General features: G+C 39.7%; 1 protein-coding gene across 12 annotated transcripts in view; it reads right to left on the reverse strand.

Annotated features, from left to right (window-relative positions):
* MAST4 (microtubule associated serine/threonine kinase family member 4) overlaps window positions 1–25,378 on the reverse strand; it is a 618,855-nt gene that overhangs the window by 61,870 nt on the left and 531,607 nt on the right. For all 12 annotated transcript variants that reach the window (XM_042233730.2, XM_042233728.2, XM_042233727.2 and 9 more), the window contains 5 exons: window positions 17,268–17,337; window positions 11,859–11,937; window positions 5,351–5,508; window positions 2,638–2,713; window positions 546–755 (listed from right to left, as the gene is read on the reverse strand). In XM_042233730.2, coding sequence (XP_042089664.1) covers window positions 546–755; window positions 2,638–2,713; window positions 5,351–5,508; window positions 11,859–11,937; window positions 17,268–17,337 — 593 coding nt within the window. The remainder of the gene's footprint in view (window positions 1–545; window positions 756–2,637; window positions 2,714–5,350; window positions 5,509–11,858; window positions 11,938–17,267; window positions 17,338–25,378) is intronic.

Genomic DNA, 25,378 nt, shown 5'->3' on the forward strand with positions numbered 1-25,378 from the left:
AAGTGTTAGGCCTGGAAGTGGCCTGTGTTTATCTGTCATTTTAGAAATTGAATACTCTGTTAGAAGAAATATTGACACCAATGAAAATGTAAGTTGCCATTTACTACCCAATACCACATGCAGGTTAATTAACAGGACACATGGCCTGAAAGAAGCCAGCAATTTTCCATTTAGCTTTTCCAGATATTAGAACTAGATAGCATCATCAAATAATGCACATACATTCAGGCAATTTATAACTTTATGGTTAAGGAGGGAGAAAAAAAAAATCACTGCTTCAGAATCCTTCACAATCCACTTCTCCAACAGCCATAGATTGCTGGGTCCCAAGGTTCCTGTAAAGGTTATTACATTAACTTTCTATTACTCTAGATGTTGACCGGAATCAATTTATAGCAAGTAGCAATCAATTTTTTTCTTCTTCTTTGCTTCTCTGTAACATGAACTCCATCTCATGGTTGAAACTTGTTAGGCAGATGCACTCATAAAATTTGTCTTTATTCTGGGTAAAAGCAAAACAAATCAAAAAACTATAAGGTCCATACCTCCTGTAGTAACTTATCTAATTTGTGCTGTAATTCAAGGAAGTATCGTGAGGTGATGAGACCCTGGTGGGATTTATCCAAACAATCGCGAGCCAGTTCAATAATCTGATGGTGAGTGAAGCTGAGCACTCCATCTGCAAGGGGGAGAACGTGGTCTGGAGAGTAGCTGGTGATGATTTCCTTTAGGCGCTCTTCCATCTGAGCTGTAGCCTGTTCACAGAAGACATGCACACACAGACATAATACAAGGAAACACAAATAGGTAAACAGCACAATCATCGCATTTATCTAGTATTTTTGGAGACCTCTATAAGTTATCAAATAGAATTCTAGAAATTAAATTTAAAAGAAGCCTCACTTCTGTATGATACTTAAAATGCTACATACATAAATGTCATTATACATGTGTCAAACCCCAAAGAATATACAATACAGGAGTGAATCCTAATGTAAACTATGGACTTCGGCTGATTACAACGTGTCAGTATGGGTTTGTCAATGATAACAAATGGACCACTCTGGGACCAGGGGTGTGTGTAAGGGGTTGTTGATAAGAGAGGGTTGTGTATGTATGGGGTCAGGGAGCATTTGGGAACTCTCCATACTTTCTGTTCAACTTTGCCATGAATCTAAAACTGCCTTAAAAATATAAAATCTATTTGAAAAAAAGAAGAAGAAGAAGAAGAAGAAGCCTTCCCAAGTGGAAAAAGAGGTATATATGAGAAACTGAATCTCCTGGGGTGATAATTACTTATTTTCTATGCCTTATCAAATGTAAAATGGTCCATGTAAGCTTCTCCAAATAACTCAGTATCTGTGAACTGCTGTGCTGGCATTTCAGATCTTGGGCTCTTTCAGATAGTTTGCTGAAAATACCAAATACTTACAGCTCTGTTTTTACCTATTCAAAAATCAGAACTGAAGTTAGAGTTCCATAGGACAGGCCACCAGTTTGCTCTCTTGGCTATATTTTAATGTACCAGGAACAAGCATCTCATACCATCAATATCCTTTCCTCAAAAAGCTACATCTTGGGCAAAAGGTCAAAGGGATTCCCTTGACAACATAAGTCTAAAATTTCCTTCTCAGTTTTTATTTCATTCTCTGGGATCCCTGATTGCCTAATCAATATTCCTTGCTTGCATTTATTGTATATCCTGGGAGATTCCCTCTGTCTCCTATTCCTTTCTAAAATCCTAACCAGTATTAACTAGTAAAGTCAGGATCTGTTTCCCTGGTGAACAAGCGACATGTGATAAATGGCTAAAACGACCGTAATCAATGACATCAATGTTGGGTTCATTACAAATAATAAGTACTCTTCTCCTGATTTATGAAGCCGAGGATCTCCTTTTGCTCTCTTGCCTAGGGTGATAAGGGGAGGAACGGGGACAGAATGGAGCGACTGTTTCTCCCAAATGTGTAGAAGCACGCTGGTGGAAAAGCCATGGAGACTAGGTGATGGGGACTGGCGGACAGCAGCTCTTTGCAGAGGGGCAACTGGCATCAACTCGTCTCCAAAGGCTCTCTGGCTCAGTCCAAATTCTACTGGCCTGTCTAATGGGGAACACTGCAACTGGACTCTCCTTCTGAATAAAGAGGATTAGACATAATTGCTGAAGAGATTGGAAGCCACAGAAAAGAAAAATTAGGTGAAAAAGGTAAAAGACTTTTGTGACATAGACCAATCTACAGGCTTCTGAGGAAGCTGAACAGTCTCTGCTGGACCAAACAGCAGCAGGCCCACAAAGGGCCGAAGGAGCCCCAGGGGAGCCCCAGAGTCTAGCAGCCTTTCAAAGCAGACGCCCACGGAGCATCTCACCAGCAACCCCACCTCCAACTCGTCACCATGGGCAGGTGAACCAAGGGGATTTACTTTACAGCCATTTCAGTCCACAGAATGTGTGGCTAATTCTCAGCAGCTTTTAAAAATGCTTAGTGATTTTACCTTTCTAAAGAAGGTTACAGTGCTATTTTATGAGAGTCATGACTGGACTAGACCATTACTTCCCTCAACAAAACTACCTTACAGACGCTAAGCCTGTGCCTCCTGGTCATTTAGATGCTGGACATCTTCAATTCAATTCATTACCTTTGGGAACCTTTCTTTGTAGACATGGTTCATCATAATTATTTCATGGTCACAGCAGGCGGGAGAACGTCCAGGGCTGCAAGCAAAGCAAATTACCCTTTTAAACTTGCCACAGCATGAAATGAAAATGTTTTTTATTTATAAACAATGGGTTGCAACAAACTTACTATGCAGCCTTTGTAAGAAAAGTATATTAGGTAATAAACTACAAAATCAGTCATTAGCACGCACGTGCGCGTGCGCACACACACACACACACACACACACACACACACACACACACACACACTCACACTCGCAAACACAGAGAAACCCTGAACACCATTCAAAAAGAAAGCTCCAGAAGTAGAATGCTGAAAATTAACTACAGGTACAATATAAAAGTTCATCAGTTCAGTTCAGTTCAGTTTAGTTCTGTCGCTCAGTTGGGTCCGACTCTTTGCGACCCCATGAATTGCAGCACGCCAGGCCTCCCTGTCCATCACCAACTCCCGGAGTTCACTCAGACTCGCGTCCATTGAGTCAGTGATGCCATCCAGCCATCTCATCCTCTGTTGTTCCCTTCTCCTCCTGCCCCCAATCCCTCCCAGCGTCAGAGTCTTTCCCAATGAGTCAACTCTTCGCATGAGGTGGCCAAAGTACTGGAGCTTCAGCTTTAGCATCATTCCCTCCAAAGAAATTCCTGGGCTGATCTCCTTCAGAATGGACTGGTTGGATCTCTTTGCAGTCCAAGGGACTCTCAAGAGTCTTCTCCAACACCACAGTTCAAAAGCATCAATTCTTTGGCGCTCAGCTTTCTTCACAGTCCAACTCTCACATCCATACATGACCATAAAACATTCTTAAATTGCAATTACATTTTGTATGTAGATGTACTTGTTCAGTTCCAGAAACCAATGAATGAACTGGGATATAAAGAGTACAAACAGCAATGTCCAGGACACGCTGCACTGTCTAATTTCACACTGTTATCATACACCTGTGCTCTGCCACATGCCACTGAAGAGATTGAAGAGCTTTCCACAGCACAGGTGTCACCACCAAAATCCATCTTCTAGCTGGGGTTGGGATGCTGAGGCAGGAACCGTGTGCAGTATGAAACAGAGGCACACACTCTGAGGTTTTCTTTTTATTTCAATAGTAGGCTCCTGCTCCTTCCTAGTGGCAACACAGTTGGGCAACTGCAGTGTGGACTTATGTATTCCTGAGAAGATATAGCTGCTTGCACTAGCTGTCCTGTGAACTCCTTTCATAATACCAAAAGTGGCACCCACGTGGTAAAATACAATGGCTCTAAATGAGTTCATAACATTTTATTCCATATCTCAAAATAATCTAACACGATTACACCATGTGGCTATGTTTACTATACAACACTAAGCAGGCACAAAGGGGGGGAAAAATAACCCTTCTCAGCAAACTCTGATGTTTAACCAAACACCTGTGAAACTAGGTTTCATAGTAAACCTTCCTATCAAAGTAGCCAGTTCTATACACCATGGAGATCTCATACTCTGGAGGACCCAGAGATGGACTACCCTGCTCCCCCTGCAGAGAAGGACTGTTGTCCCAGCTGCTGGGGCTGTAGAAGCCTTCAGCTGTCAGTCCCCTTGGACATGGCCTCAGATGCAGAGTCCCCTCAGGCTTCCCCAGTAGCTCCACGGTAAAGAATCTACCTGCAAGGCAGGAGCCACAGGTTCGATCCCTGGGTCAGGAAGGTCCCCAGAAGAAGGGAATGGCTACCCACTCCAATATTCTGACCTGCAGAGTTCCATGGACAGAGGAGCCTAGTGGGCTATAGTCCACGGGGTTGCAAAGAGTCAGACACCACTGAAGCAACTTGGCATGCATGCAGAGATCCCTCATCCAAGGCCAAGTCCTTCCCAGGGTACTACATCCCAGGACTGAGTGGAGATAGAAACGAAGGGTCATTTGGTCCAGAGGGACAGCTTTGATAGGTCATGTCATCCCCAGAACTCACTATGGAGTTGGTTGTGGCTGTCAGGCCGGCACTGCAGCTCAACCTCTCTTCTGCTCAATCCTGCTACCTACTCCTTCCCCGTGACAGGTGTAATTCCCAAGCACTCCTTAATAAACAGCTTTGTCTCTCTGTTAGAGTCACTCTCAGAGGAACCGAACAGTGACATCCATTATTTTCTGAGACAAGGCCAAAATAAAACCAGCCCTGTTCAATGTCAAATGGACTACATTTGGCATTGACAAAATATATGGGACACAAACTCCTAACGGCTCGCTCATAATCCTAGAAAAATTAGGATTTGTGATGAGAAGGAAAAATCCAAGGCCTGGGTGGATTTTCATAAAAAGGAGCCTGAATTCCAAATGTGAACCTGAACACGCTGCCCTTCCTTTTTAGCCAAGCTTCTTTGTAAAATATTAATTGATGTGGCACCATAATTAGATGGTCTTGAAATTTCCAATGGCTAGAAGTTTCTCGGTGGTCCTTGTAGTCCACTAGGTTTCTGTTACCACAGCAATTAGCAACTTGTAAGAATTTAAAAGAAAAACAGTAAGAGGCCTTTCAATGGCAATTTACTATATCATGCGTAGATGCAAAAAATAATCACACTACATTTATAGTAATTCATAAACCAATTAACACATATATGAATTAAAGGACCAAAAGTCTTTCCCTGAAATGGTTGAAGAGAGGTTATCCAGTTAATAAAAAATTTCAATCAGGTCTACATACCTTAGACTTCGGGAACGGGGGCGCATGGGTGTGTTTCTGCATCTGTTCTCTGTGGTGATGCTTTCGGTGGTACAAAAATGTTTTGATAAGAAGTGTAATTCATCTGGTGTCGGTTGATATGGTAACTGATGCAACTTCTCCTGGGAGGAACAGGATGACTACAACAAACCAAAGTGAGGTTTAATGACTATCTCAAAGAGAAACGCTTTACATGAATAGAGGTCACAGCACTAAATCTTGTTATATCACCATTTTATACTGCATCCTGTCCATGTCATAATGACAATGAAGGTGGAACGTGAAGTCGCTCAGTCGTGTCCGACTCTTTGCCGACCCATGGACAGTATGTATACCTTGATGTGGTCTCCAGAGGTCCAGATGGCTACCATATTTTATCTTGCTTGTCTACAATTTCCTCAAAAATAGTTTACTCTCTGAAGAAAAACCAGGGTCTGAAAATGGATGGGACCCAGTCAAAACCAGAGCAAGAAAGTGACAACTGGAGTAAGAATTTGGGTGCAATAAATGACAGATTAGTTCTCAGCTGAGTGTGACATCCTCACTTCTAACACTTGCTATTCAGGTAAGTAACATAAAATTAATTCTATGATGTATAATCATAAATGAACTCTATGATGTATAATCACAAATAAAGTAATAAGGTAATGAGATCTGTCTTTCCAAAGCATGCTGTCCTTTGACGCAATTATCATCAATATGAGTCCTGGGTAAAAAGGGGATGGGAAAAGAAAATATTTGTCTCACTAATGCCATTGTTTTAAAAACTGGGAATTGGAAATTTTTTCTGTGTTCTCTGACTCAACGCTATTTTTTTTTTAACCGCTTCAGTGGTGTAGAGTTTTTTAATCCCTTGAACCTAGATGTGCTCTTTGAAAATCACTCAGCACTTAGAGAAAAGTAAGATAGAAAAGGTGAATGGCTAAACAACACTGCTTTTAATCAATTTGAGAAATATAACTATTAAACAATGTGATTGCTTTTTTGTTTTTATTGAGAGGTAAACTCTTTAAGTGATTCTAACAAAAGAAATGAGAAATGTTTGAGTAATGGGAACACAGGCAGAATAAGCATATTTTGAAAGATACCACTCATTTGAATATTCCATTTTTTTAATTAAAAGAAACCTGCCACATCAAGAGCACACTTCATAAACACCGCAGCACTACACTGTAGTAATTAGAAATTAATAGACTAAAGCTTTAAAATATCCTTATACCTTGAAATTATAAAATACTTTCTAAGTACATACTAAGACAAAGAGGAATTTTTACAATGTAATGAGATTATTTTATAAACTATAAAAATGAGAACACGGCTAGAAAGACTTCTGAGGTAAACCAAAGCACTAGTCATAAAACACAAGTAAAGTCATAAATACTGTCACTATGAAAAAAGAAACAAAACACACAAAGTCAATTCAAGACATCAGTAGAAGAGTAAGAAAAATCAATGCTAGCAGGAGAGAAGCAGCGGCCATAAAAGCAAAGATGATGAAATTAGCAAATGGAAAACCGGAATTAAGAATACGTATATATGTCTCAGAGGTAAAGCAATGTACACAATTCTGTAGCCAAGGTTCAAAAACCCAGATGTCTATTCATAAATTCCCAGTAATAACTTTTTGGTGGCAAACCATCAATTGAACTGATGGAAAGTCATTTAAAATATGCATTTAATCCACTTGATGTGAATGTTAATTCAGCTTTGCCACAGAAATATTAATGCATTTGATTCTGAGTTGCTGGCCCAGTTGCTGCTGGGCTGTTATGTACAGTACAAGGAGGATCATGTTAACTTTGTAAAATGTGAAAATTAATTCCAGAACGACACCAGACTTAAAGAGTTTCCCATAAGGCATTATGAACCTGTGCTTGCATGAGAGGGACACAAGTGACTTTAGGGAGTGATTCCCTCTGAGGAGGAGGGAAGAGAAAAGGTCTGTGCAGGAAGGGCTTTATTTCCACTTTAATATTTTCTTTGTTAATAAATAAAAGTTTATGTTAAAAATAGCTGTAGCAAATGTAATAAAATGTTTACAGGTGCTAACTCCAACCGGAAAACTTTGTGGTTATACCATATACATAATCATGTGACTGAACTCCATAGCAACGTGCCCAGGGCTTACTGATGGGGGCATGTTAGAATGAATGATGAGGTGGGAAAAGTATTACTGAAATGAGAGGCAAAGGGCCTCTCTGGGGAAACAGCGTCCCTCCTCTCAGTTGGGACAAACGAGGTGTGAATGGGAAAAGGGTGACACTATCCAAGTGACACCGGATGAGTTTATGGAACAGGGACCAACTGGAGGCTCTCCAAACAGCCTGGGAATTCAAAAGGTATCAAACAGGGGCCCCCAGAGTGAATCACTAATGGACAGCAGAGGGTCCGTCCAGAAGTCAGTTCCAGCAAAGATCAGGGACCAGTGAAAGAGGCTGCAGGCGCTGTCCCTAGGACCTCACAAGCTTACTGAAAAGATACCTCTGCTGGTCAATACATCCTTGCAATGGTACTTCTACTAGAGTTTCAAGAATTAGTTTGGAATTCCTCAATAAATTAAGTCCCATGACTTTATATTTCTACCATGCTCTCTAAATTTGGTGCCAATAAGTCTCATCACCCAACTAGTTTGTATATATAACTTCTGACTACATCATAAATCAAATCCACTTACAAAGGGTGAAGATTTACAAAAAGAACTGTTTCTAGTTCTCAAGGCAATTAGAAGAGTTTCCCCAAAATCTTGTGAGTAATGATATCATTCAAATAAACTAGTTTCCCAAGATTAGCATTTTGCAAAGGACAGTATTCATATGTACGTGTAGTTTTCTACTCAAAGTAATATTATTTTATAGTCAGACCTTAAAGTATTTATACTCTTATTTTTATTCTTTCCCCCAGCAGAAAATAATTTATCTGTGAGAAATATATGGGAGATGTCTTCTGACTGATATAATTCTATATTACTTATTTTAAAATTAAAAATTATAATCTGAATATTACTTTGGAAAAGTTTCTCAAATTAACTTTAACTACAAAACTTGAAATTAAGAGAAGCAGCAATACTAAATATCCTGAGGAAGGACTGATTAACTTCATACGACCAAATCTTTTCAATTTCAGAATGAAGCATTTTAACACTTGGGAATTTTGCAGTTTCTATAATACCCAAAAGACATGGTATTTACATTTCAGCATTAGCAACTTTGGAACTTGGCTAACAACAAACATCTGTAAAACTAGTTGTATTTTCAAAGTGTTTGTGACTTTATCCATATATATTCTGTATTTTTACTTAAAAAATAACCAAAATCATTTCTAATTAACTTAATCACAACCAGTTAACCCAGAAAATGAGACTCCAAAAGTGATTCAGGTTAGACTTAGAAAAGAAAAAAATGCAACTGCTGAGCAGCTTTGCACATTTTTTTGTCCTAACATTTAAAGGGCAAGAACATAAAGAAACTGAAGAAAATGAGAACCAGCATTTCGAATTTTCAATTATCACTTTTATCAATAGCCAATAAAGAGGAAAAAATAACTGAACTTGTTAGAGCACCTACATTTCAAAAATCTATTTGCAATGTCTTTTCAAAAATACATTTCAAAATGACTGTCATTTTGGAAGTTACAATTTGATTTTGAAGGGGAAAAGAGGAATGCGAGATCCACAATTATATGATACCACCTTCTCCAATAAGATGGCTGGATGGCATCACCGACTGGATGGACGTGAGTCTGAGTGAACTCCGGGAGTTGGTGATGGACAGGGAGGCCTGGCGTGCTGCGATTCATGGGGTCGCAAAGAGTCGGACACGACTGAGCGACTGAACTGACTGACTGGCTGACCTTCTCCAATAAAATAAACACCTAAGAGAAAAGCTGCCTTACCTCTGGGTAGAAGCTGTTAGAAACATATAATACGTGTGTGTGACTAAAAGCTGTCTCAGAAAGCTTCTTCTTCAGGCACATACGTAAGTCAGGGACAGCAATGACATCATGACAGATGGGCAGGTCAGATTTATTAATCATCAAGTTTGGTTTAAGCAATACCTTGTGAATGCCTTTTTTAAAAAGTCAAGTGCCCAGGGTTGAGAAGCTTACTGTATTCTTATTGCTACAACACAGGGGTTAGTAAACAGCCCCTCAGTTCATTCTCTGTGCCTCAGAGCTTTGAGCCAAAAAATGATGAAAACAATAGCAACTACATTATAAAGTATGTTTCTACAAATAAATGAGACAATTAAACAAGTCAATTAAATTTTACAATTTATATTTTTTCATTTTTTTTTCAAATTTTTCATTTACTATTAAATGAGCCAATGCATTGTAAACAGTGAGACTAGTACCTAGCACATAATAAGTGTCTATAAAAATATTTCTAAAGTACTTTGTACCAAATGGGCTCCACGTCTGTGTAGCTCACCCTCACTTTTTAGATTCACTTTTAAAAATGACATTGATTTACTAGCTAGAGACAGAAAGAAGAAAGATCCTGCATGCTCCCCTGTTTTTCTTACAAAAGAGAAACTTCTATATCCAAACTATATATAATAAGACTTGACGGCAGGGCAAAGCAAGGTGATATAGTTAAAATAAAAAGGATTTGAAGTCAAGAAAGAAGATATAAATCTGGGGCATGGGGATGATTCAATGAGAGAATGTAGGAGAATGGGAGAAGTACTCTGTTTACTGGTGGTTGGCTTCTAACTGGAGATGCTCACAAGTCTGGGAAGAATAAATTCTTATTCTTTTTTTGCTTTCTGGTCAATCAGTTTCAGCAATCATTTTCACACTGTGGTAGCCAATGCTTTCAAGATCTAAAACATGGGCTAATGATAAACAATGATGCTTACTGACACACAAAAAGAAGGCTGACTTTGTTTACCATTATTTAGTGATAATTCTATCCACTGAAGCCACTCAAGAGTTTTGAATGTCCTTTCCTGGATGTGAGGCTGAAGTGTCACTGAAACTATTCCAGGTAGTCAGGATGCTTCACAGAAATGATCTAAATGGACAATTAACCCATATACCACAACACAATGGAATAATGGACAGGAAAATAAATTATTGCTCCTCAATAAAATATTATAAGAATATGGTAAAAAATAATCCAACAGATTTTAACAGGCCAGTGTTTTGCTCTAGAAAACCCATGTTACATTGCATCTGGAACTCTGGAAACATAAAGTATAAGGCACTGGTGATACCAATTAAAATTTATACATTTAATCACAGTTTCTTTTCAATTCACTTATATTAAGTGTGAATCTATATGCTTAGCACAGTGCTGGGGTTTATGGGGGAGGGGAAAGATAGATACCTCTTTGCAATAAACCAAAGATTTTGACAAAATGAAGATGAGAATGACTCAGAAGCGGCTCTAAAACCATCAGGTCCACGTTCCTAGCTAGCACAAGAGCTTTCAGACTGCTCCACTGGGTACTTATTGATTGACCTACACCATGTCCTAGGTCCTTCTAAATGACCACCAGCTTCTAAATCTCTGTAGAAGCTCTGTAGAAGGGGAGGGAGGGAGGGGAGGGGCAGATAGGGAGTCTTTAGCAGATGCAAACTATTATATAAAGAATGGATAAACAACAAGGTCCTACAGTATAGCCCAGGGAACTATATTCAGTTTCCTGGAATATATCATAATGGAAAGAACATAAAAAAGAGTGTATATATGCGTATGTGTGTAACTGAATCACTTTGCTGTACAGCAGAAATTAACACAATATCGTAAATCAATGACACTTCAATTAAAAAAAAGTAAAGTAAAAAAAATAAAGCTCTGTAGAGACAAATATCCCACAATATCACTAATTTAAATGGAGAAGGCAAGTATCCAAGCCGCTGAATCACTTTCAGAAATTGCTAGGGCTCTTGTTGAAATGTTGTAGTTTGCGGCAACAGTATTCTTCTTCCTCTGTCCCATTTCCATGGCTTCATCTTGTCTCTGTATTGATCTTAACCTATTGCTAAGTTCTTTTAATCTCTCCTTAAAAGAAAGTTTTTATCCAGAAGGTACAAATTTAAGGCTTGCCATTTCTTTTCTTTGAAAGAGAAAAACAACAAAACAAAACAAAACAGAACTCTACATCTAAGCCATACAAGAAAAAAATGACCCAGGCCATCAACGTTTAATGGCATTTTCAGTACTAATATCACTGGCATGGAACCAAAGCAATAAAACCAGATTGTGTTCCCTCCCCTCCCCCCAAACACCAAACAGTATTAAAACAAGAGCTCCCAGTCTCCTCCCAACTTGTGATCTGGGGACTTGCTCAATTTGTGCACCATACTTTAAAAGCCTGCAGCAAAGAGTATGTCCTTTTTGCGTTTGTCAGCTCATCATTTGATATGAAGCCTTCTCGGAGGGGCCGACATGCAGAATTTATCCTCTCCTCCCTATCAGGGCACAGCCAGAGAAAGTGCTGCCCATGCAAGAGCTCTGGGGTAGACAAGAGGAAAACTGGGCACTTACAGAGACCGTAGAGCTGGGAGTGTTTGTCCCATAGCCAGAGGAGGGGAGAGAAGCCAAGGACCAGCGGCGTCCATCAGTCCTGGTGAGAAAGTGCGATTAGCTTAGGCCAACACTGGGGTAGGGCTACACGGGAACCCCAGGGAAGCCGAGTATTCTCAGTCGAACAAATGGCACAAACACAGTCAATGAGGATGTGGAAATGTTCAGCAAGGGCCAAAGTAAACAAACATTATACAGCAGGTTGACGTTTATTTAAACTGAATCAATACACCCAAACAAGTAGAAAGTGAATGGGTTGATCCATATTATTGATCTCTCACTAATACACTTTGACAAAATGAATACCAGGGATAATTACATTGGTCGGACTCAGCAGATTCAGATGAATAAAAATAGAAAGGCAGGAGGAAAAACACTCCTATGTGGAAACTGGTAACTGGGGCCACGATCTTTGGAAGGGCCTGAGTTCCAGCATGGCATAAGAGCCTCTGGGGACTTCCACCGCATCTTAAAGACTTTCAGCTTATTACTTTCAAGAGAACAATCCTACTCATCACACCAAAGGAAGGGAGGATCAGGGGCTCGTGGCCGGCTCCAGCCTTAAGTGGCAAATAACTTTAGCACTAAGAAAGTGACTGACCTTGTGTTCAGAATCCCTTAAGAGTTATTACCTTCTGACATGACCTAGCTTTATAAAGTGTTCCAGCAAATGCCTCTTTCAGAGTTTATGAGTGCGTGGCCCAGCTCTGGCCAGTGACAGCGAGTGAAGAAAGAAAATTCTCCACTCATGGTAGAAGCTAATGCAGAGTAGAGTGACCTGGGCTAGTCACAGAGGTGAAGCTGTCAGGAGTCTTAACAGAATAAGGTTTTTATCTCCAAATGGCAACAGGATGGATAGCTTCTGGGTTGAACTCTATAGTTATTAATCGGGATCATTACAAGGGTCTCAGATGAGTTGTCAAAGCAGTGACGACAATCCTGTTGCTAAAGTAGGATTATTTTACTAGAAATAATAAAATAACTATTTTATTAGCAATTTTGAATAGGACTATGCCTTCAAAATCACATAACACGGTGAAGATAAATATACACACATTTGCCATGGGGAGAAAAGGAAAAACACACTTTTCTAAAGAGCTATACTGTATTCTTTGACCATATGTAGCCTTTTTGTAATTCATGATTTATATTAATTTACCAAGTGAGAGATAAGAGCAGACCAAACTGACCACAGACATGTTCACTATAAGGGGGCATCAGGGAATTCTTCAGAATTTGACTTGAATTTGAGAAATGTCACAATCACATGTTTATGTACAAAACTGACATCTTAGCCTAAATTATAATCAAAGGAGAATATAATCATAGGTCACCATGGATGTTATTTTTATCTCCAATAAATGCAAATGGTCCACAAAGACAAAATGAGAAATTCAAGTGGATAAATCACAGAAATAGTACAATGTTAAGATTTTAGTAAAATTCACCTGTCAATTCTGTGACCATGATTGGAGGACAACTGAATCAAGTATTTTTTGTTTTTAAAGAAGCAAAATAAGATGTTTGTAAATGTATCAGATAAAAGGAATGAAAATAAATGCCACAAGTTCTCTAGAAATAATTTTATACAATTTAAAATGTTAAAAGATTTAAGAAGAAACTAATTCGAATAATATGTTTCCAAAGACAACTGACCATCAATTAAACGGACACAGGTTGGTCCTGGCTTATTTGGCTAATTATTACAGACTTAAGAACCTATGCCTGGACTCTCTATTTTAACAATTTTTAAAAGAATATGGCTTTCAAAGAATTATTCAGTCCATTTAATAGCAATTATCAGAAACTAGTCTTTGGAAAGAGTGAGGGACACCATTTCCCCCACCAGGACTCTGCTCTGTGATTCATTACCTCTCCTTTCCCTCAGGTATCAGTGACCATATTTCAGATGAATGAACAACTCCAAGAGGAGACATGTTCTTATTAGTTCTGAAGCATAAATTACATTTGCTTACTCTGGAAAACACATGACTAGAAAGATGTTTAAACAAGAATGTGCTCAGCACTCTGTACAGCCACGGCCCAGAAATAATTTATGTCTCATAAAGCTCCCTAAGTTGTCTGTGTCTATTTATTCAAATGGAACACAAAGGACCAACTGCATTTTCATTACCGTGACAACGGCACATGAGACCTTCCTATATTTGCGATATATGTGCTCTAAGAGATAGCATGCCCTTTTTTTGAAGAAAGCTATCCACAGAAGTACAGTTTGGATCCTACTAATAATGTTTTCTTTTCTTTGTAGCAGCTACCAGTAAAACGTTACCTGAAAACAAAACTACATTCTTGCCAAAGCCACAAGGCTTTTTTTTTTTTTTTTGGAAAGTGTGTTTCCTTTGTGGGTGGAAATTTCAATGTTAAACTAAATGAAAAAGTAACATGAGAAAAACATCTGATGGGAACACAGGCTACAAAGCGACTAGCAAAAACAACAACAACAAAAGCAAACAAACAAAAACAACCCGCTCAAAACCCACCCCTCCCCGCAAACCTCCATCATTTCAGTACTAACCACAAAAAGTTAGATTGATATGGTGTACGACAAAGGAAGAAAGAAAAGTTCCAGTATCAACCTGGCTATTACAGCTGCATAAAGAGGAAGCAGGTTTCATTATTTGTTTGCTGGAGTCATCTGGCATGATACATTTTATGGTCTAGTTGATATGGGAACAAGATGAACTATGCCAATATAACGTAACCAGAGTAACTTCAGCCCACCTGTGCTCAATGAGCGTCTCATGACCTGACCTCAGTGGGCAAATCTGTTTCATTAATTTGTCTATGGAAATACATTCTGATATTTCACCTGATAAATAACAACTAGGCAGCCAGGAGACATCCCCAGCATTTATTCAGGGCTCTCCCAATATTTCTAAGGAAGTGAAGGCAAGGTATGATATGGAAACCTATACACAACTTCTGGGGAAGGCAGACCAACGTCATCACCTCCACTTTACCACCAAGGAAGACAACATCAAGCGACCCCTCAAGCAGGTGGATTGTAACTCAGTATCCCAGTTACTGCTTGGGTGTGCTGCAGTCAACGGGGTCGCAGAGAGTCTGACAGGACTCAGCAATTGAATAACAATGATCACAGCTACTAGCAAAATACAAATGTATTTCCTTGTTCCAGATAAAACCCACTACACTATGACATGCATTTTCATCCTAGTATTTTAATCCAATACTAAAAAAAATTAACTTGATAATTTCACTCTCAGACACACATTAGATGGTATGGAAAACAAGTGTGTGTTGTCTTATTTCCCAGTCTTAACTGCAACTAGTACATTACCAGGAGATGAATACTGCAGGGAAATTCTCACATGTTATAAGTAGGGTCAGAAAAGATTCATAAGTCCGACCTTTATCCCTTTACCCAAGAATAATTTTTAAAATAGGGCCATCTCTTTCATCTGCTGAACTGAATATACAAAGTAATAAAATGTGGGACTCCCAGAATGGCATTACTTCCTAAGGTCTCAGAAATGCATACCAAATGGTAGGGAATGGAGACCCATGAGTGGAATTTCCATGTTTCTTGAATGAAAAATCAACTTTAAAATGGAAGAGAAAGATGCCAGATGTTAAAAATAGGCCAATTTCAGTTTTCATAGAAAACACAGGTTCTGTTTACTTGAATAAAAGTTTAAAAAGATGATCACTCAAGTCCTAATCTAAATTAATACTTTTTGAAGACTATGCAGTGAGTTCCATCTGGAAATTCCTGCAAAATGAACCAGAGGTCTCCTGTGATAATTTTCTGTTATGGTTTACGGCTTATTTGTCAAAAATTAACATGCCTGGGGGTTTGTGTATTTTTTTTTTTTTTAATAGCACAGAAACCAGAGTCATCTGTCCTCTAGTCAGCCACTTAATTATTAGGTTCTCTTCATTTCTATAAATCTGGCAGGATTAAAAGACTGATTTCGGCCACATTTAAAAACAGGCTATGAGATGTGCATTTTCTTTTTACTTCAAGTAATTAAATGCATTCCACCACCACCTCCCCCACCTTTTTTTTTCTTTCTCAAAGAAATGTATTTTAAGGACTATGCTGTGTTCTTTTTTAAACCAATTTTTATAGGATTTCCCTTTTCATTTAGAATAGTAGCATCATCGTGAATTAATATTCACTGGACAAACACAGGCTTTGTGGAACCAATTAACTGTCACATTTTCTCTACAGTGCTTACAGGCTGTAAGAGGACTGAAAGAATCAAAGTTGGAGTTGGGGAAAACCAGGGTGTGGGTCTCAGAAAGTTCCTTGGAGATCACATCTCAATTACTTTTTGTGCTCCCTATGGGGAAGGCCTGGTACACATAGGCATTTACCATGTGGTGGCGAATGTGTGATTAGACCAGAGAAGCTTAATTATCAGGAACTACAAATACACTGTAAGCAGATCCTTTCCTCTGGACCTAGTAACAGAAAACACTTTACGTGATGACAAACGGCGGTGATGACACCGCAGGTTTGCACATAATGTGTTAAACCTATTTTTTTAACCTACCTGTATGTCTTGATTAAATGTTACCTTAATTCATTTCAAGGTATGATTAGCTCTCTGAACAAAATGTAATAACTATGCAGGACATTCGGACCATAAGAGCAATTCCTTCCGAATATTCAGAAACCCGGCTAAAGGGGCAATTTTGTCTTCTGTGTGTTTTCCCTGACTGGAAGAGGAATGGAGGAAAGTGAAGATTTGAATGAGACAGGGGAAGCACACTAATTGCACACTCAGAAGAGGAGGCTGTGTAGACATCTCTGACTGGGAGAAATCACAGTAGGTGATCCCAAGACAAAAGCTTTGGTAGCAGATCGTATGCCCACTATTCTCCGAGCAACAATATCTCCTTGTGACTCACCAACCCAGATATGAGACATATAGCCTTGATACTTGGAGTCCAATTCTAACTAAGAAAGGAAGAGAAAACACTCAGGAAAGTCACTAAATTGCTGGCTTGGTGCTCTCAGGGAAAGAGGCATCTTAAGAGTTTATACCTTGTGATGCCAAGTAAGGCCATTTTTAGTTATTTATTTATTTTTGAGTATTTCAGTAACAATGACGACTGCACCAGGACACACGATGAATCAAGTCCTTATAATATAAGCTCGGATAAGTCAGTAAAAGTCTGTTGAACATCAAAAGCATGTATGAGACGCTACGCTAGGGATGGGGGAAAAGGTGAAAATGTCTTTTTCTGCCCTTAGTGGGAGCCCACTATCTAGGGAAGGACCAAGGGAGGCATCTATAACTCTAATGGGTAGTGAAGGAACTGGGGCGGGGGGAGGGTTTCTCCACATAACACGTTATCACTCTACTCACAAAAAGTTCTTACCTCCGTGCAAATGAAAAATGGGCAGAGGCACTGGGGGAGAAATTTCTTGGACTATCTTGAGGGCTATTTCCTGTAGAGAGAAAGAAGGAAAAAAAAAAATGACATGAAGATTTAATTCTTGTATCATTAGCTACATCCAGAACGCTCTTCTCTTTAGCAGTAAGCTTCTGTACACCTTTGTAAAATGTCCATCGCCTCAAAAACTGCTTTTGTTTTATTTGGAGGAGAGGAAGGGATTGGCTTGAGTTCCAGCACAACTTTCCAAGGGTGTAATATATGAATAAACAAACCCATGTCACCAACCAACAGACTTCCATATATTGCATACTATAAGTATTTCAGCCCCACAGAATAATGAATACATACATATGTCTTGGTTCCTGCACTTCCAGATGTTAACATTTCCACAGTAGGATAGATAGAGAAGATAAGCTTCAATTGGGAGGGTGAGACTTTCCATTTTAGGAAGGCAGCCTCGGTAATTTTATTTACCGAAACAGAAGAAAAGTCTGAGGTCTCAATAAATCCTCATTCTTCAAAGCATATATTTTAAAGGCAGAAATGTCAGAACATGGCATAAAATACTGTGGAGAACCCCAGCAGTTCAGACCTCAAATGACCCAGCCTAGAGGCCCAGAAGTATCTTCTTCAATAGTCTCTCTGCTCCTAGGCAGCCGAGGGGATGACTGGCCAGGCTGCCTGTAAAGCCACAGCCACCCAGCGGCTGGCAGAAGGTGTCTTCCCCAGGTTCTTACGTGGTGGGTGGAACATGGATGCTTATGTAAGGTGACAGCTCGTCTGGAGGCTTGCTACTTTCCCCACCAGAACATGCAACCTGTTGCTGATCACTGGGCAGGCTTGGCAGGCAGCAGGTGAGGGGAGGCCCAAGGCGGCCAGACCACCCTCCTTCCCTCTGCATGGTTAATTAGGCTGGCAGAATGGCCTGAGGACCGGATGGGACTGTAGCCGGTTTAAACAAGGAGGTTAGGAAAGGCTGCAAACAGATGCTGCATGTTCTTGAAACACAGAAAATAAATCAAGAAGACGTGTTTAATCCTTAACAGCGAGCCAGTGTTGCCACATTGCTGATTTCACACCGGACGTGACAATTTATAATTAGGTGGAAGGGACACAAAATGGCACCCAGCCATAAAGGTAACCAATCTATGACCCGTGTGCAAAAAGAATAGATTAACACCTTGAAGGGGATAATTTCAGTGTTACCTTTACTTCTGGACTGGCTGCACCTCTACTGAAATTTTTCAGTTAACTTAAAGTTGCAGATTTTGTAGTGATGGTATCAACAGATGCCATTAAGTTTATGACAGACAGCACAATTAAAGTCACTTAACTGGGAAGTGCTGAAAAGCCCCTTTCTTTATGGATAGAGAATCAAGAAGCATTTTCCCCCTGCTGCAATGAAATTTATCATGCCTTTGCATCTGTTGTTTCTCGGGCCTCTAGAGAAATGGATTCTGCTTTTGCCATCCGGTAATCCAGGACCCTTTCTGTCCTTTATCTACACAGCTAAATTACATTCTTTGAACTTCTCCCAACAGCCTTCATTCCCCCAGCCCCTCCTCTAGTTAGTTTGCGCATTGCTCTTCATATTCCTTAAAAGGTCTTGATTTCAAGATGGCTAGAAATTTTGTTTCTAAAGGAAAACAGGTTAAATGCCAGAAATCTCTGGGTTGATTTTGTTTTTATTTGGGGAGAAAAAAAAAATTTGGTTTGCTCACATCCCACACAGAGCAAACTATCAGTAAATTATGAGAAACAAAACAACTGATTGAAGCCAAGGCATTTTGAGAACAATCCCTACTACTCTAATCCCTGAGAATAAATAATAAGGCCAATGAAACTTGGCACCAAATTCTGAGCCCTGTGTTCTTTGTGAAGAGAACATTATATCTGGAGATTATATGAGATCAACCAGAACAAGTAGAGGGAGCTTATTAAATATTTTGAAGAATCTGAAGGAGGCAGAAACAGGAATTATCTTAAGAACCTTTTCACTTTTACAGATTTTAACTAGCAGCCCTCCAGGAAACCATGTAACATCTTATAATACGTGGTGGCCCGTCATACTGAGGATGAATGGGCAGAGACAGAGATAGAGAGATAGGTTAATTTAACTCCACTCTTTAAAAAATCAAGACAAAAAGAAAAAATCAGGGCTACCCTTAACCATTTCTTATCTTGGGTTTTGCCTTCTCATTCTATGTGGCCTTTCCAGGCCCATACACTGAAAATATTCCTCAGCTCTAAGTTATATAGCCATTTGTATTCTCCTACTAATCACAGATCTTTCTTCTTGTTTCTGGGCACACTGAAGAGCTAGTTGAGATAGAAAAACACACATCCCACATTATCACAAAAGCCCTTATGTACAGTGGGCTACTGGAGAAAACAAGGGCAGTATAAACTAGACTACTTGGTAATTCCTTGAGGACAAGAGATTGCAGCTTAATTTGAGGGCAGTTCAGCAAGCTCAGGATAAGAGAAGAAACGGAAGGACTTCAGGAAGGGGACAGAATCAATCCAAATACAGTTAGGCATTGCAGTAGAGAGGCAGACTCTCTACTATCAGGGAATTCAGACTGGTCAAGTCAATGAGCACATGTTTTGGTACTACCTAGTGGGAGGCTGGGAGAAGGCAATGGCACCCCACTCCAGTACTCTTGCCTGGAGAATCCCATGGATGGAGGAGCCTGGTGGGCTGCCGTCTATGGGGTCGCACAGAGTTGGACACGACTGAAGCGACTTAGCAGCAGCAGCAGCAGCAGCAGTGGAAGGTTTAAGAGAAATCTGAACGCAAGAGAGGCGCTCGATATTTTAACCTGGTGTGAGTATGTTGAGTGGACAGAGGAGTTGCCAAGGAGAAAGCTGGATTAGGGTGTGGAAAGCCAACAGAAAGCATGTTCTGGTGACCAAACCAAGCGTAACTGGTGATGGATCAAAAATAAGTGATGAAAACGATTACAGACTAACTGATGCTTCCAAGGTTAGCAGACGGGGAGGATGTCTGCTCCACTAACTGGGAACTTTTAGAGAGAACTGGGGCAGTATTAATAGTAGAGGGAAAGGACCGACGAGCATTCTAGAGCTTTCTGTGTCGTTTGTTACAGAAAATTCCTCAATTTTCCTTAGGGAGAAATGACAAGATGAGTAGATTAGATAGGCACACCTCAATCTTTGAGGCCTTTGTTCTTCTTTGAAACAAACATTGATTTGTGTGTTGTGTTTGAAGACGTAGGGATATTGTTCTGTGATACACAACAACACTAATTTAGAACAGACTGAAATATAAAGCACACTTCATACATTCTTCACTTGGAGATGAGGACCAGACTGCTCTGGACACTTGTAGCACTTTCCCACGACAAGAAAACAAGATGGAGTGGAACCAGAGTCCTATACTTGACCTTCACTGTGCACAGCACTGCTCTCTGAATTTATCCACCCATCTGCAAAGCAATACCTGCGAGACTCTCAGATGAAAACCAGTGCCAGTTAATTCTCTGCCCATATGTGCAACACTTGCTTATAACTCAAATCCTGCTGTTCGAAGGGATTTGCTGGCTCTTGGATGTTTGAGTGCCAGGACACTTTACAGACCGCTGCTTCTGACCTGGTAAAGGAAACCTTAGTGGTGGGTGGGCAGGCGCTGGATAGGTAATTAACTCCATGATTCCCAGGGGGAACTGGCATGGCGAACACACAGGCAGTACATCAAAACAGTACTTACCTAACGGAGCTACACGGGGTGCCTCATTTTGGAGGCAGTTATTGTTAAGAAAGTGATTTCCAGATTAATTAAATTGTTTGATTGCTTTGTAATTAGGTTGGAGAAGTCCTCTGTCTTCACCGCAGAGAAACAAGCTGCAAATCTTTTTAAAAGGCATATGCTATACCCACTATAGATTATTAATGTGTTTTTAATAGCTGCCTGTTTACAAAATGATAGTTTCTGGTTGCCTTGATTTTCTATCAGGACTGAGGGAATCCAAGAATTAATGATAACTGCCATTTGAAACTCCTGGTGGATCAAAGAGTAAGCCCCCACTTTAATCCTTGTCGTCATTACTTGATGATCGGCTTAAATGAGTTGTGACTTTTTTATACCCTAACAAACAGCACTGTGTTTCTCATCGCTCTGCAGGAGATTCTCAGCAATAAATTGACAGTGCTGAAAAATCTGAAGTCCAAACTTCACAGGCCCAAACCTAGGACTCCCTTGCAAAATGTAATGGCAGCAGATGAAGGGACAATTGAACAGTTAGTTATGCAGGGACTGCAGGCTGAGTGGACTTTGAAAAATAACAGTTCAAATTCACCTGAGAACCTGATGTCTATGCCATCAGATCCAGCTGATGCACTAGGAGAGTTAAAAATCCTCCTCTCACTTAGCCATTTCAGAAACTGGCTACTCTCCAGATATAATTGTGGGATATTAATTAAACCTGGGCAGCTGTTTAGACTCTAAGTGGACAGAGAAAAACCTTGATTGGCCTTCAGTAGCACTCTCTTAGGGAAAGCTGTTAAGCGTTCACAGCAGGCCAATATAGCATAGTATATAGCATGTGCATGCTCACTCCTGTCCGACTCTTTGCGACCCCAAGGACTGTAGCCTGCCAGGGTCCTTTGTCCATGGAATTTTCCAGGTAAGAATACTGGAGTGGGTTGCCTTTTCCTTCTCCAGAGGATCTTCCCAACCCAGGGATAGAACTCACATCTTTTTGCATCTCCTGCTTTGACAGGCAGATTCTTTACCACCTAAACCATCAGGCATGCCCATACAGCAGGCCAAGAAATAGACTTTTATACCTGAGTTTTCAAGTAGAAAAAGAATTATGGACAATAAATCAAGGCTTTCTTAAAACCTGGCTTCTCTGAACCTCTTTTGGGTTTTTCATCCTTGTCATATCGACTCTCACCCAGTACCACTTCTCACTGTCATCTGATTAATTTGACAAATACTTATCAATCCTTTCCTAATAGAGAAGAGAGGTATGATTTGACTTACATTTTAGAAAGAGCCCTCGTGCTGTTCCATGTCCAGTGGGCTCTAAGCAGGCAATGAACAGAAGCAGGGAGATCAGAAAGGGGGCTATAGCAAGAGGTGATGGTGGTTTGGAGAGAACAGAAGTAGAGCTCAGGTATGTTCTGATGGTAGACCCGAAAGGATTTACTGGGAAACTAGACCAAGTGGAATAATGGGGGAAAGGGAGGAAGCAAGGATGACTCCTAGGGAATTCCCTGGTGGTCCAAAGCTTTCACCACCGGTGCCTGTATTTGGTCAGGGGACCTTTACGATCCCGAAGCCACAAAGTTGGGGGGGGGGGGGAAATACATATATATATATATATGTATGTATATAGGATGACTCCTAAATCTTAGGATTAAGCAAGATAGGTAGATGGTGACTTGAACTGTGATGGAGAAGACTGAAGGAGGACAGGGTTGGGAATGTGAGGAGAAATTAACAATAACCAAGACACGGAAGCAACCCAAGTGCCTATCAACAGATGACCGGCTTAAGGAATGTGGTGCATACACACAATGGACCTGGCTATAAAGAAGAACAGAATACTGCCGTCTGTGACAACATGGATGGACCTGGAGGGCATTATGCATAGTGAAGTGTGTCGGACAGAGAAAGACAAGCATCATATGAACTCACCTAGAATACACGGGATCTAAAAAGTAATACTAATGAATCTACATCAGAAATGAAACAGACTCACGGATTTAGAGAACAAACTTAGGGGTAGCAAAGGGGAGAGGAAGGGAAGGAGGGACTAATTTGGGGTATGGGATTAATAGATACAAACTAGGTACTATCTGTAAAATAGATAAGCAATAAAGGATTTACTGTATAACACGAAGATGTATACCTAGCACCTCGTGATAACCTAAAATGGAAATAATCTGTAAAAACAAGCAACCAAACAAACAAAAAACAAGTCACTACGCTGTATACCTGAAACACAATCTTATAAATCCATTATACTTAGTTTAGAAAGTGCAAAATAAAACCCTTGAAAATTTGAGTGGGATTTATGCTCTTTTATTTATGGAGGCACCACTTCCAATAATTTTAAATATATAAAAATGTACTTTCCAGGGGGCGCCCGTGGTAAAGAATCCACTTGCAATGCAGGAGGTGCAAGAGATCCAGGTTCATCTCTGGGGTCGGGAAGGTCTCCCGGAGAAGGAAATTGCACACCACGCCAGTATTCTTGCCTGAAATATTCCATGGGTAGAGGAGCCTGGCGGGCTACAGGCCATGGGGCCACCGAGGCGGACACAATTGAGCAACTGAATGCACACACACAAAATGTACTTATGTCCCATACTGTATGCAACTAACAATGCTACACTTCCATACTATATACAATTAACAATGTTACATTTCTTGTAGTAGCATTTATACTACTTATTTAAACATAAAAATTCTATTACAGTTTTTTTATTGTACCTGAGAGCAAATAACATTTTTCCAGCTCACATTATTTAGTGCCTAACAGATTTGATAGCTTTGGTCTGTTTATTATGGCCAAACTAGTCAACAGTGCTGGTTAAAGGTTTGCAGAGAAAGATAATTTTACAGGCTAACCACTGAAGTCTGAATATTGATAATTTCAACCATTCTATGTCCTGTCACCACAGGTAAAATGGAATGGAATAATGATGCGTCCTATATTTCATTTCTTGCTACTTCTCACTAACTTATTCTAAATGTTGGTGAAGGATAAATTCTGGTGATACATACGTATAGATACACAAAAAGCATATTTTGAATTTTCAGTGCCTAACGTAGTCTGTTACACAGAAAATGAGAATTGTACTGAATTTTTTCTAATTCAACAATTATCTATGAAGTTCTTATTATATACAGAGCTTTGAGCTACCTGCTGAACAGATTAAACAGGTAAACAAGACCCAAAGTACTAGAAATCTCCTGATAGAAGACGTGTACATTACCAACTTTAGACACATCTTGTGAAATCAATTCTGGATCTCCAATGTATCAGAATTACTCACTAAAAACCAGCTTTCAATGATGATGCCACATGGAGGATGTAGCGTGTTGCAACAGACACTTAACAGATGGACATGCCCTGCTTTTGAAGGAAGGACTGATGAGTTTATAGGGTGAAAACATGTAGGGAGTGAAAGAGAGATCCAATAACAGGTCACTTTCTATGTCATAAGACTCTCACAGATGCCTGTTGTCTCCATTTCATGAAGCCATTCCTCTGAAATTTGTGTAGCGTATTTGAAATGCTGCGGCATTGACACAAATCCCTTGGAGATGTGTTATAATGGGTTTTCAAGAATGTTTTAGCTTTTCATTGACCCTTCCTTATTACTCTGAATTGATGTCACATCTCAAGGTGATCTCGAGTAAAGACTAGTGATGTCAAGAGTGATGAAGAAAGTTGATTTATAGTTGTGTGTTTTCCTCCCATCTACAGTAATTCATCTTCCCAGCAATGGAGGAGATTACTTTTAGCCTTTGTATAAAGTTACTGAGGAGTGTCTGTAAGGTCAAGAAAGGGGAGATAAGAACATAGCTACCATAACAGATACTCCTAAGTTTCATGCAGCTTTATGAAATGTGATGCAGTCTATCAATTTTAGATAATTAATTAGTCTCTGAATGTAGATAAAAGACCAAGTCAAAGAACGTAACCTAAGGTGTGCATATTTTTTTCTATCTTACATGAAGGGATTTCAATTCTTTCACATAATTAGATACAAAGAATTTGCATTTTTACCTAGAAAAAGGGTGAATGATATCAAGAAATTGGTTCCTCTCAGATTGTTTCCTTCAATTGCTGAATAATTTCTAGTCAAAGAGGAAATATTTAAATGAAATGCTGCATGTCCTTATAACTTGCTAAATGTAATCTAGATGTATTCTCTATTATAAATCTCCTCCTTTCAGCTCCTCTTAAAAATATAAATACTAAATTTAAGGTGGTTTAATTTAACAAATGGAAAATGTTCTTTTGGCTTCTGATTAAAAGGCATTCCATCTGAAGGAAACAAAATATGTGTTATGTATTTTTTAAATAGTTACTTAATTATGTTCCGTTTCTAAC

Source organism: Ovis aries, chromosome 16, assembly GCF_016772045.2.
Source record: "Ovis aries strain OAR_USU_Benz2616 breed Rambouillet chromosome 16, ARS-UI_Ramb_v3.0, whole genome shotgun sequence".
NCBI lineage: Eukaryota > Metazoa > Chordata > Mammalia > Artiodactyla > Bovidae > Ovis > Ovis aries.